The sequence below is a fragment of the Chaetura pelagica genome, unplaced genomic scaffold (assembly GCF_000747805.2).
Source record: "Chaetura pelagica isolate M959 unplaced genomic scaffold, ChaPel_1.0 scaffold48, whole genome shotgun sequence".
Taxonomy (NCBI): Eukaryota; Metazoa; Chordata; class Aves; order Apodiformes; family Apodidae; genus Chaetura; species Chaetura pelagica.
This window is the reverse complement of record NW_009954241.1, coordinates 1,585,138-1,612,620: the sequence shown is the minus strand read 5'-3', so window position 1 is coordinate 1,612,620 and position 27,483 is coordinate 1,585,138. Positions and strand designations below refer to the sequence as shown.

The window sequence follows — 27,483 nt, the reverse complement described above, 5'->3', positions numbered from 1 at the left end:
CCCCCCCCCCTTGTCGGCCCATCCTCTGGTCACCACAACAAGAGGAAACTCTAGAAGAGTTGTTTACTTAGGCTAAATTTCTTGTATATTAGGTTCATTCTGCATGGTGAGTTTTTGAATCTTTCAGCAATACAGGCTGGGGTTTCCTTCTTGTTCTAACCAGTTCTGCATTACCCCCGGGTGCCATCGCAGCTGTTGATACCGGCCTGCCAGTAGAGGGATGTTCTAGCCACGTTCAGGAGCCTTTCTGGTAACGACAGTAGGTGCAGGGAACAGTGAATGTGATAAGATCCCAAACTGTAGCTTCTAGGAAGAGAGAAGCTTCTCTGCTAGGCAGAGGTATATTAAAATTCTCTAGTAGTAAGACCTTGTGTATGTTTTAAAACTCTGGAAATTTAGCCTGTAGGTTTGTTATGTGTAGACTGTGTCACCATAGATTGCTTGTCTTGAAGATCAAATTACACAGAAAACGATGTTAAGACTGGCTTTGGTATCTACATTTCAGTTATTAGCAGTGTTTATGAGTTACATTTTAGTCTACTGGAAGTTTTTTGTATGAGAATTATTGGCAAAACTTTAAGGAACAAAATCTCTTTATTAGTCAAATCTCAAATTAGTCAATATATTACTTTGTTTTTAATGACCACATTTCAGTATAAGTTCAAAAAATTAAATATTAACTCAGAATCACATTTGTGGTGGCATATATCAAATTTCACATGTTCAGCTTGTGAGAACTTGAGAACTTGACAGGCAACTTTGATATCTCTCTGATAGTTGACTCTTTCCTCAGAGCTGATGAGAAGCCAAAGTCCGTCATAATACAGACATCACCAGGGTATGTTGTATTTAACATGACAGGCAAAACTGAGGTGTCTTTTGCAGTCATTTAGGACTTCTTCATAGTTTTATTGTAAAAGTAATAATGTAATTATGCTGGCCAGTTTTTATTTCTCCAACCACCTCTGTTTCAAACTCTTACAAACCTTTTTAAACTACTTAGAAACGTAAGTTCTGCCTGAAACTGCAGTAGTGCTGTACACTGCTCCTATCCTGCTATATTGCTGAGTGCCAGCAACCTCTGGAGTGCAAAGTGATTTCGTGTATGTTTTTTTGCAGTTATGTTGTTGAGCTTAATTAGTTTTTGGTAGAAGATAAACTGCAACTTTATCAGTAGCCGTACTGAGCAGAGCAGTGGTAATAATTAACTTCACTGACAGTAGCAAGCATTATGCACAGCATTATTTACAGTCTGAACTATTCCGTAGGTAAAATGGTGCAGTGATTTTTGCTGAAAACAGATTTTCAGGATTCTGAGAGGCAACAAAAAGGCTTTGCCTCACTCATAAAAATTGTCTCTGTAGACATGCACTGTAGATTTTTAATTTTTGTTTCCTTGGGAAGGTATAAAAGTTGCTTCTACTGTTGTGCTTATGTATGTGGATGGTAGAGTAGAACAATAAACAAGTACATGCATATTATCACAAAAACTATTGTATGTCTTTTTGTCTTTATATTCTTTAAGAACATAAATCTGGTCTGTGAAAAATATAAACTTAACATTTGACAAAAAACACACACAAAAAAAAAGGTAGAGTTTTAAAGTTTGGCATGCATTTTGATGTTTGAAATGTTTGTATCCAGCTAACTGATTCACTGGAGCATATTTACAAGGAGGTTTGGACTTGCATGTTGTGTAATGGAAAGAATTGGTCAGTTCTTGTTAGGTCAGTTTGGTTAAACTGTTCAAAAAACACTGTAGTTGGAGAACTCTTAAGCATTTCCCTGGTGTATCCACAGAGTCATAGGGACTGTACTACCGGGGTTGGTTCTGACAGTATGATTCTTCAGTTTTCTAAAAGCACAATTTAATCTCATCTGCTCAAACAGAACCAAGCCAAAGGCACAGTCAGGGGACTAATGTTTATGACTCAATTTCTCAAGGTGAATTTTCCTTGGAGGCCCTAAAACAATAGTCTAAAATATAAAAAAAGAAACCTTATTCTGCTTGTGCTCGTTGTAATAATAGTGTACTAAGTTAGTGAGTCATTTCACATCTGTAAGGGAATAACAGATGCTTTCATGTAACGTTAAGTAAAAATTACGTCTTGAAAGTTAATTTCTAATAGTGCCAATAATAGACATTATTTTACTATATGTAAGGCAGATTTCTCAGGGAAATTGATCTCATTCATGCTTGCTGTCTGCCAGCCTACTTAATATTTCTCCCATCCTTCTCAGGAATTTTAACCCTTTCAGTCACATTTGTTATGATGAGAGAGAGAAATGACAAACGTAGAGGAGGTCTGTGAAAATCTGCATTTGCTGAGAAGAGAGAAATCTAGACGAAGCCTCATAGCTGGGGGAGAGGCTGGAATGTGAATTGAACTGTTACCAGGATAGATGGGCTTGGAAATGAGTATATGTACATTAGCCAATTCTAATAAACATCTTGAGAGATCACAATCTCACACAGCACAGGCTGCCTGTTCCCCAGCCATTAATTAAGGGATATGGCAAAGTACTGTAGAAGGGTCTAGAGAATGCAGGTAATTCTGGAAGCTGTGGCAGTGGTGGGGAGTGTAACGGATTGAGGACACAACTTGGAAATTTAGGCTTCATCCTTTTGTGAGCTGCAGGATTAATTTGCTAAGAGGAGGAGAAGGAAAATTTTGCCAATTTTGCCAAGAATGTGGTTCTGGTCCTAGAAAAGCCTTTTAAACAGTGAAATATAAAGACAACTGCTTCTCACTGCTCTGCCAGTTCAGGTGCTACCTCTTGTTTAATGTGTGTTTTGTGCCTCAGTGAAATTAATATGCTTGGTCAGCCCCATGTTTCATTGTGTCTTCTAAAACAACTGGAGCTTGACTGCTTTCTTTGTTTACTTTCTACTCTGTTAATTTTGTCACTGTGATCAGTAATTCCATCTAAGAAGAAATTTTTCAATTGCTTTCAATTTTTTGTTTTTAAGACTGAAGATCTTTGTGCTGCTAAGGATCTGTATCTCCATTTGGAAATGATTTGGCACTGTAGACTCAAGGTTATAAAATTTAGCATGCTTGTAGTTGCATGCAAACATTTTTTTCCTAGTTTGGGCTCATCTGTATCTGAAGTGTTTGCAGTAATGAATATTATTAAAAAATACATTATCCACCTTCATCTTGGGGGACCTGATATTATGCTCTTGACATTGATGAAAGGCCTGTTTTGTTGCGTACAGCATTTAAAAAGACATAAGGTCAAGATCTTAAACATTTTAGACTTTATTCCTAATAACCTGAATATTCTAAGTCTTGAATTCTGAATTTGGTCATCAACAACTCTATATGACTGAAGGCAAATTATTTAATGTCATTCTGCTTTCAGGCTTAGTTTTTAAAAAATCTAACCCAGTGATTTCTGGTCATGAGTATTACTAATGTTACCTTTAAAGTGATTTTTGAACTACAATCCTTCATTCAAATCAATACAGAACTACCTTACAATAAATTTATTTCTACAAAAAATAATAATAGTAACTTATGTATTATATGTTACAAAGGAAAACAATAACTTATTGAAATTAAGAGAAACTTAAAGGCTACAGAGAATATCTTTGTGCCTGAAGTATTTTATTGGCTTTCTGGCCAAAGACAAATTAGGTAAGTTTTCTATGTAATTGGAATATATAATAATTGTAAGGAGATCTGTCTGGCTATTAAGTTACAGTTTTATGCTATTATGTGATACACTTTTACACTTTGCCATCCAGTATTTTTTTCTGTTTTGTTAAGTGAATCTGGGTAATAAATGCAAATCAAAACAAAGATGGATTTATTTTTTAAGGGAATTAAGTGTCTCCTTTAATTCTGTAAATAAATAAATGGAAGGCTTTATGCCCAGATTAGCTGCATTTACTGAAATCTGGAGTGCTCTGGACATTTGTACATTCTCTGAATTTGTGTTTGAGGAAGACCCGAGTGTAACTAGTGGAAAAACACTGTAGGGTTGCAGTTTGCTTCTGTGTTCCTTTAGAACCCATCCTCATTACCAAAATGAGCAGAAATAACAGAGTATAAGGAAGATAGTACTTTTAAAAAGCAATGTCCTGTTTAATAAATATACCTTTAACATATCAGAAAATATAAGGCAGCACTCAGTGTATTGCATGACGTGTATTGAATTATTCATTCAAATTTGATTATGTAGTTATCTGGTGTATGAATTTATTTAACTCCTGTGTGTTTTAAATATGTAATAGTTACAGAATTGTCCATGAGAAACATTTCAGTATTTAATGGAAAGTACTAAATACAATTCTTCTAAAAACTAACTCTGATTTTACGTTGGTTCCTTATACATCTCTTATATGACAAAAATAAGCAATTAACTTATTGTTGCATAATACTTTATTCCCTAGCAGGGGGAATCATTATATTGATAAGTGAGTGGAATGTTGCTTGGATATTATCCCGCATAAATCTTTCTGCTTTAAACTCACCAAAGGTTATGGAAGGATGCTTTGTGGTAGATTTACAGTTTTAGAATCATGGACACTTTACTTAAAACGAAGGTGTTTGTGCCAGGGTGGATTCTTTCAAAATAAGTACTAGATTTTAATAAGATTTTAAATAGACAAGGATCACAGTTTTTCTAATTTTCCATTAATATATCCTAAGTATTTCCCTGGAAAAATAATCTCATATTGATTTGACTCAAAGTAGGAGAGTGTGTTTGCCTTGGGTTTGGTGATTCTGATTGCCAGGCAGAAGATTACAGTAATACACCTACGTATTTTACAGCCAAATTTCTGGTTTTCAGTCTACATCCCCTGTTTCAGTGAGCTGGGAAACAGCATGTAGCAGTGTTGTGCTCGGGGCACTCATGGGAAGTGTGTTTTGGTCCTGACAGCGCCATGAATTGTGGGTTCTTCTGTGCACAGAGGTTCAAGAGGAACCAGGGGAGGTGTCCCTCCCTGCCCATGGGACCTTTGGTAGCAGGGCCAGTCTCTTGGGAAACGTGAACTGGAGCTTTGCTTGCTTGTATGTACTTCTTCAAGAGTTTAACTTAGGTTAAAAAACTGTTTTGCAGCCTGCTCCATTTTAAATCCTTTTGTGGACAACAATAAAGGGAAGACAGAATTTTGGTATGAAGAGCTATTTCTGAAAGAAACTTCAGAAGGAGGGAGAGACTTATGGCTTGGCAGAAGATAAATTCATGCTATTTAAGGATTAGAGGTCAGTGTAGTGAAAAGCGGAAAGACAGGAGTGTCACAGGAAGAAGACAGAGGCAAGAATGGTTGTGAAGAGCATGGAGAACAGGCAGGGGGACCAAATTTTCTTCTTTTTTTATCTCCTGTGGTCTGGCACCGGAGAGGCTGATGTTAAATTCTGTGCTTATGTGAAATAAAGTTTGTTGCTGAATATGTTAGAAAATGTCACCTACATAAAAGAATTCTAGAAATTAAATATCTATGAAAATTGTTATAGAATTTCTAATATCAATAAAATTATGGTAAAACATTCCCCCTCCACATCCTGTCGGTGTCTGATCTTATCGGATTACTGAAATGGCTGAGGTCGAGATGCAGAATACTTAATGCTTACTAAAATATCAAAATTAGCATGAGATAACCTTTTTTTCACGCTATTTAAATGTCTGATTTCACTGGTTAGAGAACTGAGAATCCAGTGACATGTTTTGACCTTGTATAAAACTCTGAAGTATTCTTACCGGTAGTGGGTGTTCCCATCAATAAAATTTGGATTCAAATATTTTCTGTACAGTGAGTGAAGTGCAGTTTTGTAAGTTTGCATAACTTGTATTGCATTCATTAACTACACTTCTCAAGTGATTATGCTCTTGTGTAATTTTTTCAATTTTATTCTTTAAATTAAAATATATACATATCTATAGTATATATTATACATGATAATTATAAAATATTTGAAGACACAAGTTCTTATATAATTACGCACATATAATTAATATAATATATTAATATACAATATATATGTATATGTTTACATATAAAATGTATACAGTATATATGTATAAAAAGTTAGAAATTTTCCATTGTAAAAAATTAATATTGGACAGATTTGGGTTTTTGTTTTAAATATATAGCAGTGTATAAAACATCATCTGCTTGCAGTATGAACTTCAAATTATTATAATATAGTGGGATTTTTAAAACTTCTCTTGATGTCAGGGAAGATTTCAGTTTCTAAATATTTTACCTCATCAAAACCTAGTGTTCTGCTAAATGAAAATTTTATGGATTGCCTTCTGATGTGCTCAATTGTCACACAGGACTTAATGATGTTTGCTGCAAAGTTAGCTGCCTACTAACTAGATTGGAAAAAGCATAGGAATCTAATTTGTGTTGATCTCACACTTTTCTTTACCTGCAGAATTGGACTGGCTTAGTAACCCAAGCTTCTCTACGGAAGATGCACTATTACTGCATCAGCGCACTACAGAAGTTGCAAATCTCCCCCCTGAAAAATCACCACTAATAAGGTAGAATATACGTCAATATCTTTTAAAATAGCCTCTTTCTTATGTCCTACTTATCTTTTGTTGCATGAGACCAAAATTGGGAGTTTTTAAGGCTGCTTTTCGTTCCACTCTGCAGTATTTAAAAAGGGCTGAACTGAGTCACACATAAAAGTATGAATAATGCTTCCATGTCCTTTAACTTAAAATAATGAGAAATTATACTTAGGCTATTATATTTCCATTTTCTTTTTCTCCCAGCTGTGTTTAAATCATTGTTATTTCAGAATAGAAAGAAAACTGAGTGATCATGAATCTTCATTAGCTTTTGAATGTCCTGAGTAACCCTTGTTAAGATTAAGCATCATCTTTGTGATTTCTCTGTGAAAACCAATTCAATCAGCCATTTCACAGTCATTTACTTTTTAAAAACCAGTTGAAGAGGTGAGTTAATGAAATATTACATGTATCAAGTTATGCAGCTCTGTAGAACATGTTGATCACTGAAGTGAGTGATGAAAATGAGCTTTAAGCCACCATGTTTGCTCAAGAACTAGTTTTCATATATTTACTGAAATGATTGCTATATGTGGCATATCTACACTATAACTAACATAAATCACTTTTAATTTGATACAGCCTCCTGTGTTTATCATGGCTGTTGGTAGTAATGATAGAAAAATTCTTTATAATGTCTTTATAATCACACCTGAGTATATCTTTTTCATAGAGTGGTTTGGGTTGGAAGGGACCTTAAAGATCATCCAGTTCCAACCCCCCTGCATGGGCAGGGACACCTTCCACTAGACCAGGTTGCTCAGAGCCCCATCCAACCTGCCCTTGAACACTTTCAGGGATGGGGCAGCCACAGCTTTGTATACTTATTCTTTTACGTGTATTGTGTGATTGAAATGCAATAACTGTTCTGTTCATAGTAATGTATTTTGCTTGTATTTCTTAAGATCTTTTCATTACTTTAATGTCATAAAACTAATGAATTTACAAATTGCCATTCAGATAGACTGACATAGTAAAGGCACCGTATATCATTAATCTTTGAAAAAGAACTTGTAAAAAATACTGTAGTGAGAAATGTGTGATCTTTTTGCCTATTACTAGGGTACATTCTCAGTTTAATAAAAACTTAATTACTCCAATATATGTGGTGTTTGGGGGGCATTGGTTTGCCTGGGGGAGTGTGTGTGTTTATTTTAAAGGCCCACTAATGATTCTCTCATGGCTTCTTTTGTCTTAGTACCCCCAAATAAATTGTGTAAAATTTTGGTGATAATAACAAACGGATATTTTTACAGATCACACATCAAAATGCCATTGACAATTAAATTTTAAGACTAGTTGTCAGTAATTCCAGCAGCTGAAGAAATAAAGACAACTGTGGCTTAGTGCAAATTTATATCACTTGAATTGTATGTGTTGCTGCTAACTCATCTACAAAAACATAGGTAGAGCAATGGTAAAGGGTGAAATTATTGTGAACTTAGATACCATAGGTGTGTATAGATACATGTACTTGTTTCCAAGCAGGACTACTTCAAGATCAGGAGAAAGTGATACAGATGAGAGCCTGAAACAGTCAAGTACAAAAAGGAAAAAGAAAAAGAAAAAGCATCACCATTATAAGAAGACAAAAAAGAAAAACAAAGGGGACTCCAGTAGTAGCGAATCAGATTTGGACACTAAGCACATCAAGGACAAAGCCACAAGAAGTGGTAAAAATAATGAAAAGGAAGCAGCAGCAAAGTATGTATTGATTAATACTAAGCAAGACATACATTCATTGTGTTCTTGTACATGTCTCTTCAATTTTACGAATTAAATTATTCCACTGGTGCGTATTATTTTTTGGAGATGTGTATGACTAACCCTGCATTCAAATGAAAATGAAAATGAAAATGAAAATAGAAATGAAATAGAAATTTAGTCAGAGTTTTTCAGGTGTGATTGTCATTTGAAGTACTGTTTGCGGAACAAAGCATGTTATTATGGTAATGAAATGTATTTTTAAAGACATATAGAAGCTTACGTCAGTTTTTGAAAGCATCTTGATTCCTTTCCTGGATCTTCAGTTTACTGTCAGAGTTTAGAGAGGGATTGCATTAAATGTTATTCCTAAATAATGTAAAAGTCTTAGCATGCAGCTGTGTTTACCTTGTGATAGTGTCCTCATAGACTTAACATTGCCTTTTTTTGATATTAAGACAAAGTTTGCTGTATGTTTTAACATTTATGTCCAGACATTGACTGCTCATGGTACATCTAGATGAGATTTGAACAATTGAAATTGTTTTGCTGTGTCATTTTTGTTAATTCCAGGAGCTCTGAAGTACTGTGTAATTAGTGGGGGTGTCATTTTTATATGCAACAAGAAAATAGGTATCTAGTGACTAGCACGATCTTTGAGCAGTAAAAGAGGTTCTGTGAATGCACTGAGTATTCAGGTTTGTCACACCTAGCTGTGCTTTTTCAGTCTGTTGGGTTTTGATAGTTTGATTCAAAGGAGCCCAAATCTAACTGGCTATGTAAGTTACCTTTCCCCATTTCTTGTCATGTTTCTGGTTTGAGCTGCCATTTTGCCTCCCTTTGATTCTCTAGTTCCTTTTTTTTCTTTAGCATCAGCATCTTTGGCTCTAATTCACAGCACTGCAGCAGCTCCTGGGGACAGAATGAGGATTTGGTGACATTGAGGCATTGTTGTTATAGCTGGCTGTCATCCAGGCAGTCTTTGCCTTTCCTCCAGCTTTCTTATTTTCCAGGCAGATTTACCAGGATCTGAGAGCATAGGCTTGTGGGCACATGTCTATGCCAAGGGCTCTTAAGATTATTTTCCCATGAAAGAATAGCAGTGATACTGGTGGATACTTGTCTGCTGCCTCTAGCCACCCTCACTACCTTCCAAGACTCTGTTGTTGGCTTGTGGCACTGAAGGTTTAGTTGGCTGTGAGGAAGCATAGTGAAAAATGACTGGGATGCTACAACCCTTCTGCTCTGCCCAATCACTCTTCTTTGCTGGAGAGTTTCTGGGCTGGATGCAATGGAATTATGTGCTGAACCTGGTTAATCAGCTGTTTCCTAGACCAGCCACAGCTTTGCCTGAATGAAGGGCCTGAAGTTCTTTCAGGGTGGCTATTTTAACTTTTTTCCATAAGTGGTTTATATTGAGAGAATACTGAGTTTTCAGGAAACTGTTTTTGAAACCTGAATCACAAAATTGCTCTAAATGCAATAGATCTTGTGAAATTTTGGAAAGCTTCTCCAGACTAGAAAACTCATTTACTAAATTACTTATTTGTAATGTGAATTCAGATTGGAAGTTCAGTTTGGAGGCAGGTGGCAATTTCCCCTTCAGGTCATTTGTATGAAGCACTTGGCATGCTATTTTACCAAATGCATGGGTATAATTTACAGCTAATCTACATAATCCCTTACAGATTATTCCCTTTAAAGAAGATGCTACAATTAAGAAAGACAAAAGTAAATTTTAAAAGTAATAATATATGGCTTTTAGATTATAGTTTACTGAGCCATTAATTGGTTAAATCTGGTTATTACCTTTCATAATCCTAAATCCAATTTTTGGAAATGCAAGGACTGTTTGTGTTTTGTTTTGATGATACTATTGGAGTATTTCCAGTTGTTTCTTTCCCAGTGTGTGACTTTGCAGTGATGGTCATATAACATAAATTATTATGAACTACAGAAATGCAATGTTTCCTGGGTTTTGTAAATGCTGAATGTGTTACCAGTGTTTAGAACACACTTGTTCTCCTTTGTTCAGTCTAGATAAGAAAACATCAAATCTTAGCAGCAATCGCTTTGTTTGGCTTGATGATATCCAGGCTTTCACAGCAGAAACCTTCAGAATCGACAAGAAACCAGACCCTGCAAACTGGGCCTACAAATCCCTGTACCGAGGGGACATAGCAAGGTACAGTATGTTGGGTTTTGTTGGTATTCAAACTCACTTTCTCAAGATTCACTAACTTGAGTCTGGCTGTGAAATTTTTTTGTAGCAGATGAGAAAATAAGATAACTGAGTGTTTTATTTCAAAATTTGACCTTCATTTTAAATGACTATAGATGGAAAGATATATTCAGCAACCTTAGTGGGTTACTTGTACTATGGGGACCCCTTAGAACATTGTGCGACATTAACAGTGAAGCCCATCTAAAAGAGCCTACGCTGGGCTCGTACATTTTGTATGTACATTTACAGCTAGATGTTCTCAGGGAGAATTTTTACTATATATAAAGAAGTAATTATTTGTGGAGGACGGAGGATTTATGGATTTTATTTTTGTAGTGTAATACCTTTGCAATATAATTGCCTGGTTACAATCCATTCAAATTTTCTTCCACCTTTAGATTGTCAGCTATTGTTTGAAATGAAAAGTGTTATTTTAGCATTGCATGTCACTACATCTGCCACTGAAGTGACATTCTTGGTAATATTCTTATTCTGTAGGATTATAGTGGCCTTATGAACCTGATCTCTCTTTCTTTTCCATGTCCCATGTTGTTGTCACTCCCCTCCCTGCCCTGGCCCACTTCTTGGCATATAAAATGAAGAGAGGCTTGAGGATACAGAAAGATATTACTGAACTACTATGTCTTAGTTTTCAGTTTAAAATAATCTAATATAAATAACTTTATATAATGCTGTCATTCTTTTTCCACATTTGTCTACATGGCTTAAAATGATAGGAGGAAAAAAAATGTTACTTCTGCGGAGCATGACAGGTATTGTTGAACTTAAAGGAATAATGATAATAAAAGTTTTGATGACTGAAAGAAAAAATATAAATTTAAGTGTTAATTAAGGGAAAAGTTACCACATTCTTACACTTTTGAAGGTCTATGCATACATTATTCTGGTCGTTTTTAATTAAAAGTACTTCTTTGATGCTATCTTTCAAAAAAAGTATCTTTTCTAATGGGTATTTTAGGAGATGTTTAATTATATTTTTCCTTCTAAGATATAAAAGGAGAGGAGAATCCTGTCTTGGCATAGATGCAAAGAAGCAGTGTATAACTTGGGACAGTTCTGCATCAAAAAGGAAGCAGTTACAGAGGCAACCTGAGCGCTACTTCACAAAGAACAATGTGAAAATGCTGAACACAGATGGGATTTCTGTTGTCAATAAAAGTTCTCCATCTGACCCAATTGCTTTTATACCAGTTTCCCAAATGGAAACTGATGATTCTTCCAACACAACGGAGGTAAATCCTCTTGGGATTTATGATCCATCAACTACAGTGTGGCTAGAAGGAAAGGGGTGCAAGAGTACAGACCATGAGCCTGTAAATACACAGCAAACAAATCAAGAGCCTGGGATAAACATGAACTCCATTCTAATGACAAAAGTGGAAGAACATAACAAGAAAGTCAGAGAAAACCCAAGAGATATTAATGCTTGGATGGAATTTGTTTCTTTTCAGGTATGTGTTCAAACAGGCTTATTCTAAGTAATAAATTAACATGATATCGTAGTTTCATTTGTTTAGGACTGTGTATTTTCTGTTGGTGAGGAATGAACTGTTAATTTGTCTTCACAAATGTCAGCATTCTTCTCATTATTCTAGTGATGATTCTTCCTAATTTGTAATGATTTTTCTCTTTGTTTTAAGGATGAATTAATGAGAGGACCTAGCCCTTATGCCAGTAAGGGAGAGCAGGAAGTAAGAAGAAAATCACTGAAGTTAATCTTAGAAAAGAAGCTGGCTATTTTAGAGAGGGCCATTGAAAGCAATCCAAGTAATGTTGATCTGAAACTTGCCAGACTGAAGCTTTGCACAGAATTCTGGGAACCGCCAGCTGTGATTAAAGAATGGCAGAAGCTAATTTTCTTACACCCCAATAATCCAGAGCTATGGAAGAAGTATCTCCTGTTCTGTCAAAGTCAGTTCACTACCTTTTCCGTTTCAAAAATCAATAGTCTCTATGGAAAATGTTTGACTACCTTGGCAGCTGTACAGGATGGCAGCATGGTATCACATCCTCTGCTGCCTGGCACAGAAGAAGCTATGCTAGGTAAGTCTGTTTCATGTCATGGTCAGAATGGTCCTTGTTGGAGTTGAGTACATTCTCCGTAAGAATAGACTTTACTATGTATGACAGGAAGTTTTTATTCTCTTCAGAATGCCTGGCATCCTGATTTCTTAGCTGAGAATTAAAACAGATATTCTAACCAAATATGGATGTAGCAGATGCTTTTCTTCCCCAGGAGAATTTGTGATATAACATCCAGTAAAGTGTAATGTACTGAGCAGTTTACAGCACAAATGTCTGGGCTGGAGAATTGCAGCCAACAGTGGGAGATGGGCTTTTATCTTTTAAGAATGTTTATTTAAAAAAAAAAAAAATTAGCTTGTGAAAAAACAATTATATCTTTTTCAAAAGTTTTAATTACTTTAATCCAGAAAAGACATGGGACATGGGATGGCTGATGCTAAATTTTCTTGAGCATCCCAGTTCATAGATGGAGAATTCTAAACTGTAATACCATGCATCTATCTACCACTTAAAATTTATTATATAATTATCCCTGGAAGGAAAATTAGTCAGATGGTTACGATGCTGGAATGGATCCAGGGAAGAGACAAGTCTGCTCAGTTCTGGCATGGGCTTAGATTTTATTTGGAGCTAAAATATTTAACCTATATAATTTCAATTTTGGTTCTCTACCTCAAGGGGTCATTGTGATTATTAATCTATGAATACACTGAGGAGGGGAAAATATTAGTGTCACCATGAATATGGGGTTTTTTTTGCTTTTTCCTCTTAAAATTTGTTTTAAATTTAAAGGACTGTTAAAAAGCAGTCTACATTTCTTCATGTGAAGCATAGTCCAAGGACCCTCTATTTTTATCCAAGTCCCATAACTGCTGTTTGGACAGTGATGCTGTTATGCAATATCCAGTCTAGATTTATAGGTTGAGATGCTGGATTACAAATTAGTTTCAGGTGTTCAGATCTCTAACGGTTTTTTGGTTGATTCATCTTGGATCAAGCACTGGAAAATACGCTGTAAAGGAAAAAATCTTGTGCTGGCAGGTGGATATTATACTGCCTGATAGCTTCTAATTGCTTCTGCTGTCTCTGTTTTCCAACTTCAGTCGCTTTGTAACACTACCACAATGAATGATTTTCAGGAGAAATATTTTATTCAGCGCGTATTTTTTTTCAAAGGGGAGAGTTGTTTTTGTTTGGTTCTTTTTTTTCATTTTGTTTCCCTGCACGGGGCATATTTGACTCAGGAAGTAGTATTTGTCAACTGCTACGAGAATTTTTTTTAATACCGTTCCTTTAACTAGTTAACTATGTTAGCTTGACCGACATTTTTCAAAGTACTTGCTTGCTGGCAATGTCTATAGATGAGTTAAAATTAAAATTGACTCAACTTCATTTAAATTTCTGTTCTACTCTTAATGTCTTATTCTGTATTAAAGCTACAGTGATTTGTTTATGAACACTGTTGAGGGATTTGGGTGTTTTCTGGTGATGGTGGTTTTTTTCTTTTGGAATTCAAATTATAGGAGTAGAGGAATTTCCAGTAGGGAGACTTCCTGATCTGAGATTTTCTTTCATGACACAACTATCTAATTCCTGGGCTGAATTTGAACTGTCAGAGTAGTTAATAGGAAGATTACCAAATTTTTTGTTAATATAAATATACAAAGAGTTTCATAAATTAATTAAGAGTTCAGTAGTAGTGTAGATATATGGTAGGCGTGTATTGTCAACCTTTGACCTTCACTAATGATGAAGTATAAGAGCTAATTTTAAATAGTGGTGGACTGTGCCATCTAGTGTTCAATTCGGTTTGCGGTATTATCTGCTTGGAAAAGGGTGGGTGTATTTTCAAAACACAAGTCAAGATAACAGGTAAAAATTAATTAAAAATTGTATATCTTTTTTTTTGCTTAAATTTTGAGATAAAAATGCATAGTATTTTTAATTGACTATGAACTGTTAATGTCAAGCAGATTAAGGTAAGCGTTCTCAAATTTTGCTCTGGAAGTGAAGTCTTATTTTTTAAATTACGCCTACTAGCTGGGGAGAAACATCCTTATCTTTTAGGTCAGTTCAGCTGCAGAAATGTCTTAGCATCATGGACTGAATTAAGTATGTATTCTTGCTGTGTTCAGCTTTTACCACAAAGAAAATGCTGATATTTGCATTTCTTCAAATATCTTTTTATTTTTTATCATGCAGAAAATCTTATGCTATAATTTATTTTTGGCTTCAGTTTGGCAGCAAATCCTGATGAGAGATTCTGTACATTCAGACTATTTTAATCAAAGTGAATCTGTTTGAAGACAGAAACTTTTTCAGTGTCAGTTGGACACAGTGCTTTAATTAATTAATTAATAATTAATTGTTTAAAATACTTTGGAATATTATTTTATATCCTTAAACATACTTTTTGTTGTTTAAGTTTCTTCAGAAATCTCAAGTCTTTGTTATCAGAAACAATAGTTGACTTTGCAGGAAAATTGAATTAAATACGTAGCTTGTATATTCTAGCTGAATTCAGATTTTCATGTTCACACATGTGCATTCAGATGTTACTTTGAATACACTTAAAAGGAGTAAATAATTTCTGCTTCTTTAGTATTAAAAAATTTGATTATCATTAGAAGCAATTGATGCTAACCTATGTTGTTTCATGTCTATGTCTAGACATTGAAGTATTTTGATCATTTAAAACCATCCAAAGCAAATGCATTTAGTGAAGAAACAACAGTTTTTGAAGAACTGTTTTCAAAATGGTCAATGAATTATTCAAGCCTCGATTTATGAGTTTAGGGGGTTTTTTTGCAAGCCAGTTAAGAATGTGGTTTAGAGCAATTTGCTTTTTTAACAGCCACTGTTTTGTTAAGTCTTGGGTGTAATTTGGAGTGGTGGAATATCTCTGAAATATCCTGGAACTGTCTAATAATAGAGGTGTTTAATAATACCTTTTATTTCTACAGCTCTTTCGTTTAAGACTCTCATTGCAAATAAATGAATAGAAAAATGAGGGCTTTGCTTCCCTTTATAAGCTGAGACTTGAAGCTCAGTGTGTGGTAGGGATATGGCAGTGATTACAGAAATAATTTGTTGAAGAGCACAGGATAGGATTCTTCTCTACTGTCTAGCAGTAATACTTTGACCAAAAGACTGGACTTCTCCTAGCTTAGTTCTTCTCTAAAGGAAAAAAAAAAAAGGAATGACAGTTGGAATGAAAATGGTGTATTACCAGCATATTACCAGTGTAACTATCACATGCAGAATGAGGCAAAAAGGATTTTGTTATAATCACATAATACCCAGCATCTTCAAGAAGGGCTATGACCCATTCTGACACATACTGGGTAAACTGAAGTTGGATCCATTCTGTATTACTTTTATTCATCAACACGGACATTGCATATGTAACATAAATAAAAACTCATCTGTTTGGTGCATTTAAAGTGGGAGTTCTTAATTAAGCTACAACAATTCTGATATACATTTATGCTAGTTACTCCCTGTAGTTTTGATTTTGATACTGTTCCAAAACAATCACGCTCCACAGCACTTCGTGTATGTCTTTTGTGTATTTATGGTCTGCAATAAAATACTTTGCAACTTTTTTTTTGTTTATATGTTAAAATTTTATCTTTTTTTACTTTTCAGCTATATTTATTCAGCAGTGCCACTTTCTGAGACAAGCTGGCCATTCCGAGAAAGCAGTGTCTTTGTTTCAGGCTCTGGTTGACTTCACCTTCTTCAAACCTGACAGTGTAAAAGATCTGCCAACAAGGGGACAGGTAGCAATTTCCATTTAAGTGCATGTATGTCCTTGTGCTTTACAGAGAATGCTGTAACAGAAAAATGTTGATGAATTTTTAAGAACATAGGGAAACACTTAGAATCACAACTTACTTTGTGGTTCTTCAAGGTGATGCTTGCGTTGGAAAAATGCGGGCTGGTCATCTGGAACTACATGCCAAATGGCTGCTTCTACTATGTATCGTAGAAGTGTGATAACCCGTCATTTCGTGGCTTCTTTTTTACTCATTAAAGACAGAAAAAAAAAAGCTATCTGATCAAAATCCATGTCTAGTTCGCACTTCTTTTCTTCTTTTCCCCAAACTGTTGTTTTTTATTAGTGTTGATGGGAGAGAGTTGAACTATAATTTCCTTCTTTTCTAGATGGTTCTTGCAAGCGTTCTTAGGTTCTCTGTTACCTGTTGTTTTCTGTAATTCTTTGATGGCTGAAGGAACACCTTCATGCTTTAAAGTATCTTTTATTTGACCCATGAGATTCCAGTCAACTGATTCTGTTAAAGTAATAAATCACTTTTGATTTGCTCAGGAGAATTTTGGGCATGCACCCTAATAATAATCGGTAAGTTAATATTCGGGGTGGGGGCTTTTGCCACGGTAGCATCATCCCACTGAAATGGTGCTGCTTCCTTTTTAATGAGGGGTAGAGGGCTTAAGGCAGCTGGGCTACCACAGAGGACAGAAAATTTCTTTCCTTTTATTACCTCTCCTTCCTCAGCAACCATTATTGAAACTTCATGTTTTTTGGTCTCTAAATTAATACCACTGCCCACAAATGGAGCAGTCTTGTAGTTTCAGTAATAGTGGTGTCCTCTTAAAGAGCCAAAAGTTCCAGTTGTTTGAAAAACTGCAAGATTATCTGCAGTGTTTAGAAACTGTTAAGAAAGTGGGGTGGAAAGGAACCTGAATTTAAAAGGACAGTGTTTATGTTGGAAAGTGCAAATTTTGAAAACAGATTTTAAAATAATTGCACATTCTGCCCTCTTACAGAAGCATTATTGTTCAATGTTGAATTGTTTGTTTCTGTACTGTATTCAGTGCTCACATTCTCACTTGGAGAAAAGAATAAATCCACGAGGAACAGAATTAGATGTTGCATTTGCTGTAAGCGCTGATTTTCTGATATGTCAAGGCTTGCTTTTTCTTGACTTTTATTGTTAATATTTGTATTAACAGTCACATTTCAATGTCCAAGCCAAGGTTTGGTACACAGCAGAAGCACCTGCTAGGAGAGAGCTGGTCCTTAGAACTAAGTATACACAGGGAGGAATTGATTAAGGTGGTAGATTGCGTGTGGGCAGTGACAAAGTCAGAACTAACCCTGAAATTCTGATTCACTGGACAGTGCCCTGAAGTTCTTGACCACCCTGAAACCTGAGAGATGAAAGTCCTTACTGGTATTTTCCTCTTGTCTTCTGTCCAGTCATATTTGTGTCCAACTGCAGCATTTTGATTCAACCATAGGTATATGATAATCTAAATATGGTCCCATGGAAGATGGGGAGGAAGGGACGTTTGGTTTATGAAAGCTACATCTTGCGGACTTTAGATCCTTATCCTTGAAGGATCTGTATAGGTCATCTAACAAAGTCTTTAGCTACAGAAATTGCACCCAGATAAGAGACTGTAGGGCTTGGAAAACTTAAATTGACCCAGATGGCATCTGTACAACAGCAAAAAATATTTTTCTGTGTTTTGTTTTGTTTCCCATTGCCCAAAACAACAGGTGGAATTCTTTGAACCTTTTTGGGATAGTGGAGAACCACGAATTGGCGAAAAAGGTGCAAGAGGCTGGAAAGCATGGATGCATCAACAAGAGAAGGGTGGTTGGATTGCTCTTAAGGCTGGTATGCTTATGTCCATAAGTGTAGCTGTATATCCACATGTTCTTCTAAGCATTTGAGCAATACAAGCTGTTTCTTCTTGTGTTTTTGTATACAAGTTTAAAAAATATTTACCAAGATTAAGATAAACTGTATGACACTTTACAGGCAAAAACATGTGTTGAGTGTTCTGTGTATGATTTTTTATAGATTATTTTAGTCCTAGGGATGAGAGTGAAGGAGAGGATGGCATATCCTCCACTCTGTGCTGAAGAGGCTAAAGGTGTGAGTGCTTGGTTGAGACCCACACCCATATAAAACCGAAGGAAGCTACTTCACTTAAGACCTTTTCATCATATTGGTAGATCAGACCCTTTCATCATATTGGTAGATCAGATGGAATTACAGTGTTAGATGATAGTTGTCTTAAGGATTCTTTGCTTAATGATTCTATTTTTAGAATTAGATTTCAGTTTCTTATAGCAAAGAATATAGTAGAAATAGGAGGAAAACTTTTCCTTGCTGTTTGTGACACAGAAAATGAAGGAATTGCATCTTCACTTAGCTAGAGTTTTTCTGGGTGAGCAGAGATGCAGAAAGTGCCTCCCTGGTGCTTAGTCCCACCTTGTCTTCTGGTGTACAATACTTCCCTTAATGTCAAGAACTGTTTCTCAAACATACGTTTTGAAGGGAAGCAGGGGGCTGGAGTGTGTCTGACCAAAGATGAGCTGTCTCTGCTTTTTCTGCTTCTGCTGCTGTAAGCAACTTTAATGAAGTAAATTTGGCTTTGCTTTTAGTAAACAGAGGAACTGAAAAATGATCCTGCACTTCACTAGTCCCTGGATTAAGATACCATTTCCTTGCCCCTTGACTGAGGTTTGCAGTCCCACTGCTAATGGCTTTAGATTTTGCCCATAAATTCAGAAGACTGAGTATAGAGAAGAGGACCACTACTAGTCTTGGGCAGGTCCAGTGTGTATCAGTATTTTTTCCCATTCTTTGCAAGCCCAAAAGTTCAGATGTATAAGAGTGTATGATCTCCAAAACAGTCAAGTTTTTCAAACTTTGGTTAGATTCTGGAAATGTTGTAATTTTTTATAGTTGCTGACTAAAGAAGGGGCTGTAGCTCACAAAAAAACAGGGTAAAAATCCTGCCACCACCTGGTGGGTTTACTCAAAATTGAAGAAGTGGGAATGGGAGTGTTTTACCTAATGAATGGGAAATGTCAGGATCAAGACCTTGTAGGTGATGTAGAAATGGCCTGATTTTTGTACCAAAAACATAAATAGTGAAGGTAATCTTAAGTTTTGAGGACTTTGAGAAAGAAAAAAAATATTTTAAAATCTCTACAAGCTTTCCTTTAGCCTACAGGTGTTCATCGGTTTCTGCACAGAATGAATGATGTTTAACATTACAGTATTACTTTTAACTTACAGTGATTCTCAAGGTGTTTTATTCACGAGTGTTCATAGAACACTTTTGAGTTTGCATGCCCAGATATGAAGTGAAGAACCTAATTTGCACAAAAAGATTACTGACTCCTGGCTGTGCTTGCAAACTTTTGTTGATAAAAATGGCCCACAGCCTGTCAGTGTTTTATTTCTCCTCTCTGAGAAGTTTTGAGTGCCAACACTGATTTAATGGTTCAAAAAGTCTGAAGACTTCCTACTTCTACAGAGTTGGTGTCAAAACCCAGAACTGTGACATGGAGATTTTCAGCTCTGTCTTACATCTATTTAATTAACAGTGGTTTTGCTAACATTTTTAAAGTAGTAAGTTGTATGACAAGTCTGGTCTTTGGATTTGGTTGGTTAATATATCTTTAATAATTTCATGGGTGGTGTTTGTCTTTATTTGGTTTTAGATGATGATGATGATGAAGAGATAGATGAGGATCAAGAAATAAAGGATAAAACTCTCCCCAGGTGGCATATTTGGTTGGATATTGAATATTCTCGTGAAGCAAGACATTGGTTACCTTGGAGGCCAGACAAAACCAAAAAGGAAACTGAAGAAGATTGTGAAGATCCAGAAAGACAGGTCACTGTGATATTATTATAGGGGAGATAATACAAGGGGAGATTATAGAATGAATTATCCTTTGATTTGAACTCATTGCCGGTGGATATTTTAGAGAGTAATCCTTTTCAGCATGTGGAAAGAAATATTTTCTGTGCAACATTTTCTGGAGGTTTTGTGCTGAAGCTTCACAGTAAGCTTTGGAAAAGGCTGTAGGCAAATGCACTGTCTTTGCTGTTCTGTGGTTTCTCTCATCTGTAGGTGGAAATGTTACAGAAAACTGTGTTAAAGGAATTATATGCATTAAATCAGCAAAGGTTTTGTTACTTTCAAGTCAGATAAGTGTGTTTTGTTCTTTTTTTTTTGGGGGGGGGGAGATAGGTCAAGTCAGATGTGAATTTCCAAATAAAAATGTGCTAAGTGACCTAAGCAATAACCTTTCAGGTCTTCATCATATCAGTTTCCTGTGAAGGTGTCTGATACTCAGGGGCAAAGAAATCTCTTGATAGCAAATTTACAGTGAGTGGAATAAAAACTTGCCTGTTTTTAATTTGAATGACATTCTATTACCATTTAATAGCAATTATAAATTGTATTTACAGGATTTTTTAATTACATAAGTTATAGGTTTGCTAATTTTGTTTGATTGCATAAATTAACAAAGTTTGTTTTAATTTGAATTTCTTTAGGTATTATTTGATGATCTTGGACCATCTTTAATCCGGCTTTCTAATCCAGGTCTTCAGCATCAACTGCTCTACTCATTTTTGCAATTCCTGGGAGTTCCATGTGCAAGTAAACTCTTTCCTTCCAACCTCTATATTGCCATGGATGAAAATAACATCTTTGACAGTGTGCTTTCTGATGAAAAGCCATTGACTGCTGTTCACTTTCCACTCTCTGGATTCAACAGTATTGGTCATATGGACACAATGCAAGGAGGGAGACATCATATAGGCCATTATAAGGAAGGAGAGGAGTTCATACAGAATGTTTTTCATGTTCTATTCCCACTGTTATCAGGAAAGGAAAAATCTGACCTGTCCAGTTGTTGGTTACAGTATGAAATTTCTAAGGTAATAAGGAATCTACATACAATCACTTTTGTGATGTGTGGCTTTTGTGTGTGTTAATGTTTATATTGAATGAAAGCTAGTATGGATGAAAATTAAGTCTTGTAAGACTAAATAGTCAAAACAGGAAATGCCAGTTAAGGTTGATCTGGGAGTGAAAAAAAAAATCCAACCCCTTTCCTTCAGTACATGTTACAAAGTGACATACATGTAAGTAACCAAATATTTTCTGCATACAGTCTTGGATAAATGCTACTATAAAGTATGCTGCATGATGGGCTGACATGGATGCAAGTGATTTTTTTTTTACAAAGCAAAGTGAGTCAGCCAAGTACTTTTACCAGGCTTGTCTATAAAGGGCATAATCTCCAATACCATGATAAGAGCACCTCATCAAGAAACTTATTACTTCCTATACAAGTTAGTTTGTAGTATTATTGAAAGAAATAACACCTTAATCACTTGAATATGGATTTATTTAAATAAAAATGCTCTAATAGATGCCTACAGAAGGGTAAGAGTCCAGATTGTCTTCCTAAAACTTCAGAAAGTTTAGTGTTGTCTTTCTTTATGGAGAGTTTAGTATGAGGGTGGTGAGACACTGGAACAGGTTGCCTGGGGAGGTAGTGGATGCCGCCTCCCTGGAAGGGTTCAAGACCAGGTCGAATGGGGCTTTGAGCAGCCTGGTCTAGTGGAAGATGTCCCTGCCTATGCAGGGGGGTTGGAACTAGATAGTCTTCAGGATCCCTTCCAATGCAAACCACTCTATGACTCTATGAGTTCCCTGTCTCCTATCCAAACACTACCTGACCAGAAGCTTTCCTGTAATTTTCACATCCAATCTCCACATTTGTCTATCATCATATTCCTCACTGTGAAATGCTTCTTGGAGGTTTAATTGTGCAAGTCATGAGCTGCATCTGGTCAAACAGAATAATTTCTTTTCCTTTTAACAACCATTACAGGTTAGAAGCTCTTTATTTGAACAGTTGGCCTTTTAGAAGAGTGAAACCTGGTATTATTTAATGGCAGTGGGAGGAGTAACAATGTCAAGACTGTAATTTGTGTTGGAGGGAGCTGCCAACAGGCAGTTCTGACAGCTTACAGTACTCAGCAACAGATCTGGCTGGTGATGAAATATGGAACAACATGAAAACAAACACAGTAATAAAATTAAGAAATGCTGTGAGGTTTGTTTGGCTTTTTTTCCTTTCTTTTTCCATCCCTTTCAAAATTTGTTGTTTATTCTCGCTGCAGATAGTTCAGTGTCTCCAAACAAAAAACAAGAAAAAGCTGAAAGCACAAGGGAGGAAGAGTAAAAAGTTGGCCAAGAATCTCCTTAAAGCACCTGACAACCGAAACCACCTTTCCCTCTGGAAACTCTATGCCTACCTGGAATGGCTGCTTGGTAACATTGATGATGCCAGGAAGGTATTTGACACGGCGCTTTCCACGGCGGGGACAGGAGGACTGAAGAGTCCCCTGCTCTGCAGCCTCAGTCTGCTTTATGCTCAGCTGGAAGTGGAATTACTGGAAAGTCTAGAAGGAGCTGTTACATCCCGTGCAGTTCATATCTTGACCAAATTGACTGAAAGTGGAACATATGTGCCTTATAGTGGACAAGTGTTATCTGTGAATGTCTTGAAAGCTCGTAAAACGTATGAGCATGCACTGCAGGATTATTTAAGTAAAACGCTGGTTTATGATCAGGATCAAATCAGTGATACTAATCAGCTGGTTAACTTGGTTGGTTGTTATGCACTGTTCCAGTATTTGACTGTTGGGATTGATGCTGCAGTATTAATATATGCACAGATTTCAGGAAAACTTGAAGCCCCCGTTCCACAGAAATTTGAAAATACTGGAGAGAATTTTGGCATTCAAAACTTTCCCACTGCTCTTGAAGCTGTCACACTGCTGCATACAAATTTACTCAGGTTCCACATGAAAATTAGTGTTTATCCTTTGAATCCTCTGCGAGAAGCACTAACGGAGGCTCTGAAAAGGTATCCTAGCAACCAGTCTCTTTGGAGGTCATATATCCACATCCAAAGGAAGTCCCACAGTGCTAGCAAAGCACGAAGATTTTTTGATGGTGTCACAAGGTCTACAAACTCTTTAGAGCCATGGCTTTTTGCAATCCAAGCAGAGCAGATGAGAAAAAAACTCACTGACAGTGTCCAGAGGTAATATCTTGCAGCTCCATATGTTTATGCTTTTTTTCATATGTCTGATGACTTAACAGAGCAAATGCTATCACAGTTCTCATTTTGCAGATGAAGAATCTGTAGCTAGGGAAAGCTCTTTGTTAAAGACTGAGCAGTGAGGCAGAGGCAGAATCCTGTGTAGAATTAAAGACACGTGGTAGTCTCACATATTTTTTACTGGATCAGATTGTGTGCTTGATTGTTGCTGTTGACATCAAGATGTACACATTTCTGTAAGTAATATGTAAATAACTAAGAACCTGATTAAGTGGCCAAGGAGTAGACACTGTGAGCTCAGAAATGTCTGCATTTTAATATTACAGCCATAAGGAGAGTAACACAGAGCTGTGCTGCAGTTTCTGACTGAGCTTGCTTCCCTACTTTACTCCTGGATCACAGAATTCAGTTGTGGCAGATCTGTTTCCATAGTGAGTACTTGGGAGTTTAGTTTCCATATGAGGCTGTTGCTAGGTAGAAGAGGCTGGAAATTTCCTGAATTTGCAGATTGGTCTGAGCTCAGTGATTTTGCTCCTGGGAAAGGATATGACATGTGGGTAACAGAGGTATGTGCTCATTCTTAAAGCTTAGTCTCTAACTGTTGTCTACCCGTTGTTTGGAGCTACCTCTCCACTGCTACCTACATTTCTCTAATAACATTGACAGCCTGGGGCTTTGTGTCTGCACATAGCAACAGAGATTTCTAGGAAAATGTTACCTGGGAGCTTTGCATAGCTGTAGGCTTACATTACTCACACTTGATGAAATTATGGTGCACCCACTGCTTTGATTGCCACAGTCTGGCAAGTGGCACGAACACATGACATTCCTGAGCTGTCAGTGTATGTCATCCTGAATTTTAATAAGAATTGTACAGTCACCAAATGTAAAGGGGCGTCATATTTTGATTTACTGTTAGTTACAGACTGACACGATGTTAAGTTTTCAGCATTGTTACTGGAAACTGATGTTAAGATTCCAGAATGGTGATTTTCTCCATGCCATTTACTTTTTTACAGGTTGTTCTTTGCTAGCATAGCCTTTCCTGTAGGTTCTAACTGGATGGATGTTGCAAGCACAGAGCTGAGCTACTGCAACAGAGAGACAAATAGCCTGTCAGTTATGCAGGAAACTAAGGCTTTGTGATGTTGTGACAAACCAAGAAATTGTCTGTATTATGTGTGACATTTTCCTATTGTATTTTATATTTCTGCTTTTTTAAGTGCTTGGAATTTATTTGAAGAAGTGAACATGCAGGGTAAAAGAGTAGCATATGTAAGTCAGGCTGAGGTGCAATGCTTAAAATGTCTGACTGCATGCAGAATAGGTTACATCAGTTTTTCTCATGGCATAGGTTAAGATGAGAGGCCTCAAAGACCCTTGAAAAAAAGAAGCAAGCTCGGAGCAAGTGTTATGAGTGAATAGAACAAGCTGGCAGGCTAAGGGAATGCACACAGACAGAAGTGGTGTTGCCATGAGTGCACCAGGCTGTTTCTTCAAGCTCAAGCTTTAAAAATAAGACAGTCTGTATCAGCTGTAAATAGAAATCAGTGCTTCGGTGAAACATATGTACCTGCTTTTGTGTTATACCTGCAATTTAGGGGATTGCTGTTGTAATCGTGGTTGGGATCCAGAACTGTAATCTAGGCCTTGATCCAAGACCAATGTATGGTCTTCCAGAGGTGCCAGAGGTAAATTTGAACAGGCTTGCCCGGGCAGCAGAAGAAAGCTTGCTGACCTAGATTTAAATTTATTTGAGCTGTGATGTCAGGCTTGGAATGGTAAATGATTATTGTTCTCAAAGAGAAATTACCTCCTCTGGTTGAACAGGATCAATTTTTCAATACGCTAAAAGAATTTTCACAAAAATACCTAATTTATATTATTTTAACTGATTTTCCTATTTAGAAATGTGTTGATTAGATGAGCAAGTGCTTAAAATCTGGTTTATAAAATTCAGAGTTTGTAGCATGAATTACAAAGACCTGGCTACATAGAGTGCTAGAGTACATTGATCTTTACCTTCTCTTACCTGGATGTGGTCCTTTAGTTTAAGATTAAGGGATATCCGAAAAAAATTTTTTTACTGTGAGAGTGACAGAGCACTGGAACAGACTGCCCAGGGAGGTTGTGGAGTCTCCTTCTCTGGAGACATTCAAAACCCACCTGGATGCGTTCCTGTGTGATGTACTCTAGGTGACCCTGCTCTGGCAGGGGGGTTGGACTAGATGATCTTTCGAGGTCCCTTCCAACCCCTAAGATTCTATGATTGTGGTTTCTTTTTTTTTCAGGGCAGGAATTGGTGAAATACATTCTACTATTCCTGAAACTGGGTTAACAAACCGGATTGTAGCTCTATTTGAACATGCAGTTCAGAGTGAAAATGGTACCCATTGTCCACTGCTGTGGAGAATGTATTTGAACTTCCTGGTAAGAAGAAAGTATCAGTTTTATGGTTTCTTTTGCCATATTTGGACTTTATCATGAACACAGCTACAGTACTATTAAAAAAGGAATAATAAATGCTTCCATACCTATAAAATTTGCAAGGTGATACGGTTGAATTGTAATGCTCCTTATTGCTGTGAATATTAGGGAGAATGTAATTCATATGGATTAGGAGTAATGGCTTCTGACTGTAGTTTTAATATGGAGTAGGCAAGTTATTTTTATCTTACGGGGATAAAATATGTCATAAGAAATCAATAGATGGATTCCACCCAATCTTACAGTAAAAAAGTGTTTCAGTTTGTGCCCACTGCCTCTGGTGCTGACACTGGGCACCACTGAAGAGGGCCTGGCTCCCCCCCCCTTCAGATATTTGTACACACCGATAAGATTCCCTTCTCTTCTCTAGGTTAAACAGTCCCTGCTCTGTCAGCCTCTCCTCACAGGAGAGATGCTCTAGTCCCTGACTTCAACTGAAACACTTGGCAGAGGCTTTCTGCTACTCTTCTATTCCTTGTCTTACAAGTAAAGCCCTGGAACTCCTTAAAAGACATCTCTTAGATTACATTGAAGACTGTCACCCATGTAAGCTATGAAATTGCAGTTACCACAATACATCGTAATAAGTATTCCTCAGCAGAGGAACACTGAGATTTTCAGCAGTGATTTCTTTGTCTTAGAGGTAATGGTTTTATTATTTCAGCTATTACTGCATTAAAGCATGAACATTTTTTTCTCATACAGGCTTCACTAGGAAAAAAAGAAAAAAGTAAAGGATTGTTCTATAAAGCCCTTCAAAACTGTCCTTGGGCAAAGGTAAGCATAGAAAAATGTAGATCTGTCATCATACACTAATTTTTTGAGTTCTGTATTAAAAAAATAAGTTACCATTCAGTAGTGTTTTTAATGAGTTATATGCAAATGAAAGGAGAGATTTTTGAAGGAGAAGTACTGTAAGATTTTCTGGAAATAAGAGATGCATCTGAAATGGAAACAGATACAGTGGTCAGTGCTGTTTCTATTTCTAAACAGAAGGATGTTGTGTTCCATGAGGTAAGGAGATAATAAATTCCTGTCATCTAGAAGTGATCATGTTTCCCAGACCATGTTTTTTCATCAGCATGGTAGCAGCAGAAATACAGAGGCACACAGAAGTTTAGAGGTAATAGTATAAGAAATCATTCAGGAGCACCTGCAACTCCTCAGGTATTGTCTATGTATGCTGCAAATGCTCCAGTGCCTCTTCACCTGCGTTTTATCTTTTTGCATAAAATTATTTAGTAAGAGATGGAAAAGACTTGATGAAACATCTACATTGCTGTCATTGTAGAAGTACTATTTCCGTTTGTATTATTTTGAAGTGTATGATATTTCTTATGTTCTTGCCACAGAGTTGCTTGCCTATCTAGGTACATCTTTATACTGTGTTTCTTGCTCTAACAGAAAGATGGCACAGAAAATACTGTCATTGTCTTTCTAGGTACTGTATATGGATGCAGTGGAGTATTTCCCTGATGATCTGCAAGAGACGCTTGACCTAATGACTGAAAAAGAGCTGCGAGTGCGGGTACCTCTGGAAGAGCTGGATCTTCTATTAGAGGTCTGA

The 27,483-nt window shown here is 36.5% G+C and overlaps 1 protein-coding gene across 1 annotated transcript in view; it reads left to right on the top strand.

Annotated features, from left to right (window-relative positions):
* The window catches only part of NRDE2 (NRDE-2, necessary for RNA interference, domain containing), a 40,985-nt gene extending 13,502 nt beyond the window's left edge, over positions 1-27,483 (top strand). The window contains exons 2-14 of the mRNA XM_010003747.1: positions 6,393-6,501; positions 8,023-8,238; positions 10,274-10,423; positions 11,472-11,934; positions 12,124-12,526; positions 16,157-16,290; positions 18,036-18,156; positions 19,998-20,173; positions 20,842-21,228; positions 22,483-23,411; positions 25,721-25,859; positions 26,622-26,693; positions 27,358-27,483. Coding sequence (XP_010002049.1) covers positions 6,393-6,501; positions 8,023-8,238; positions 10,274-10,423; positions 11,472-11,934; positions 12,124-12,526; positions 16,157-16,290; positions 18,036-18,156; positions 19,998-20,173; positions 20,842-21,228; positions 22,483-23,411; positions 25,721-25,859; positions 26,622-26,693; positions 27,358-27,483 — 3,425 coding nt within the window. The remainder of the gene's footprint in view (positions 1-6,392; positions 6,502-8,022; positions 8,239-10,273; positions 10,424-11,471; positions 11,935-12,123; positions 12,527-16,156; positions 16,291-18,035; positions 18,157-19,997; positions 20,174-20,841; positions 21,229-22,482; positions 23,412-25,720; positions 25,860-26,621; positions 26,694-27,357) is intronic.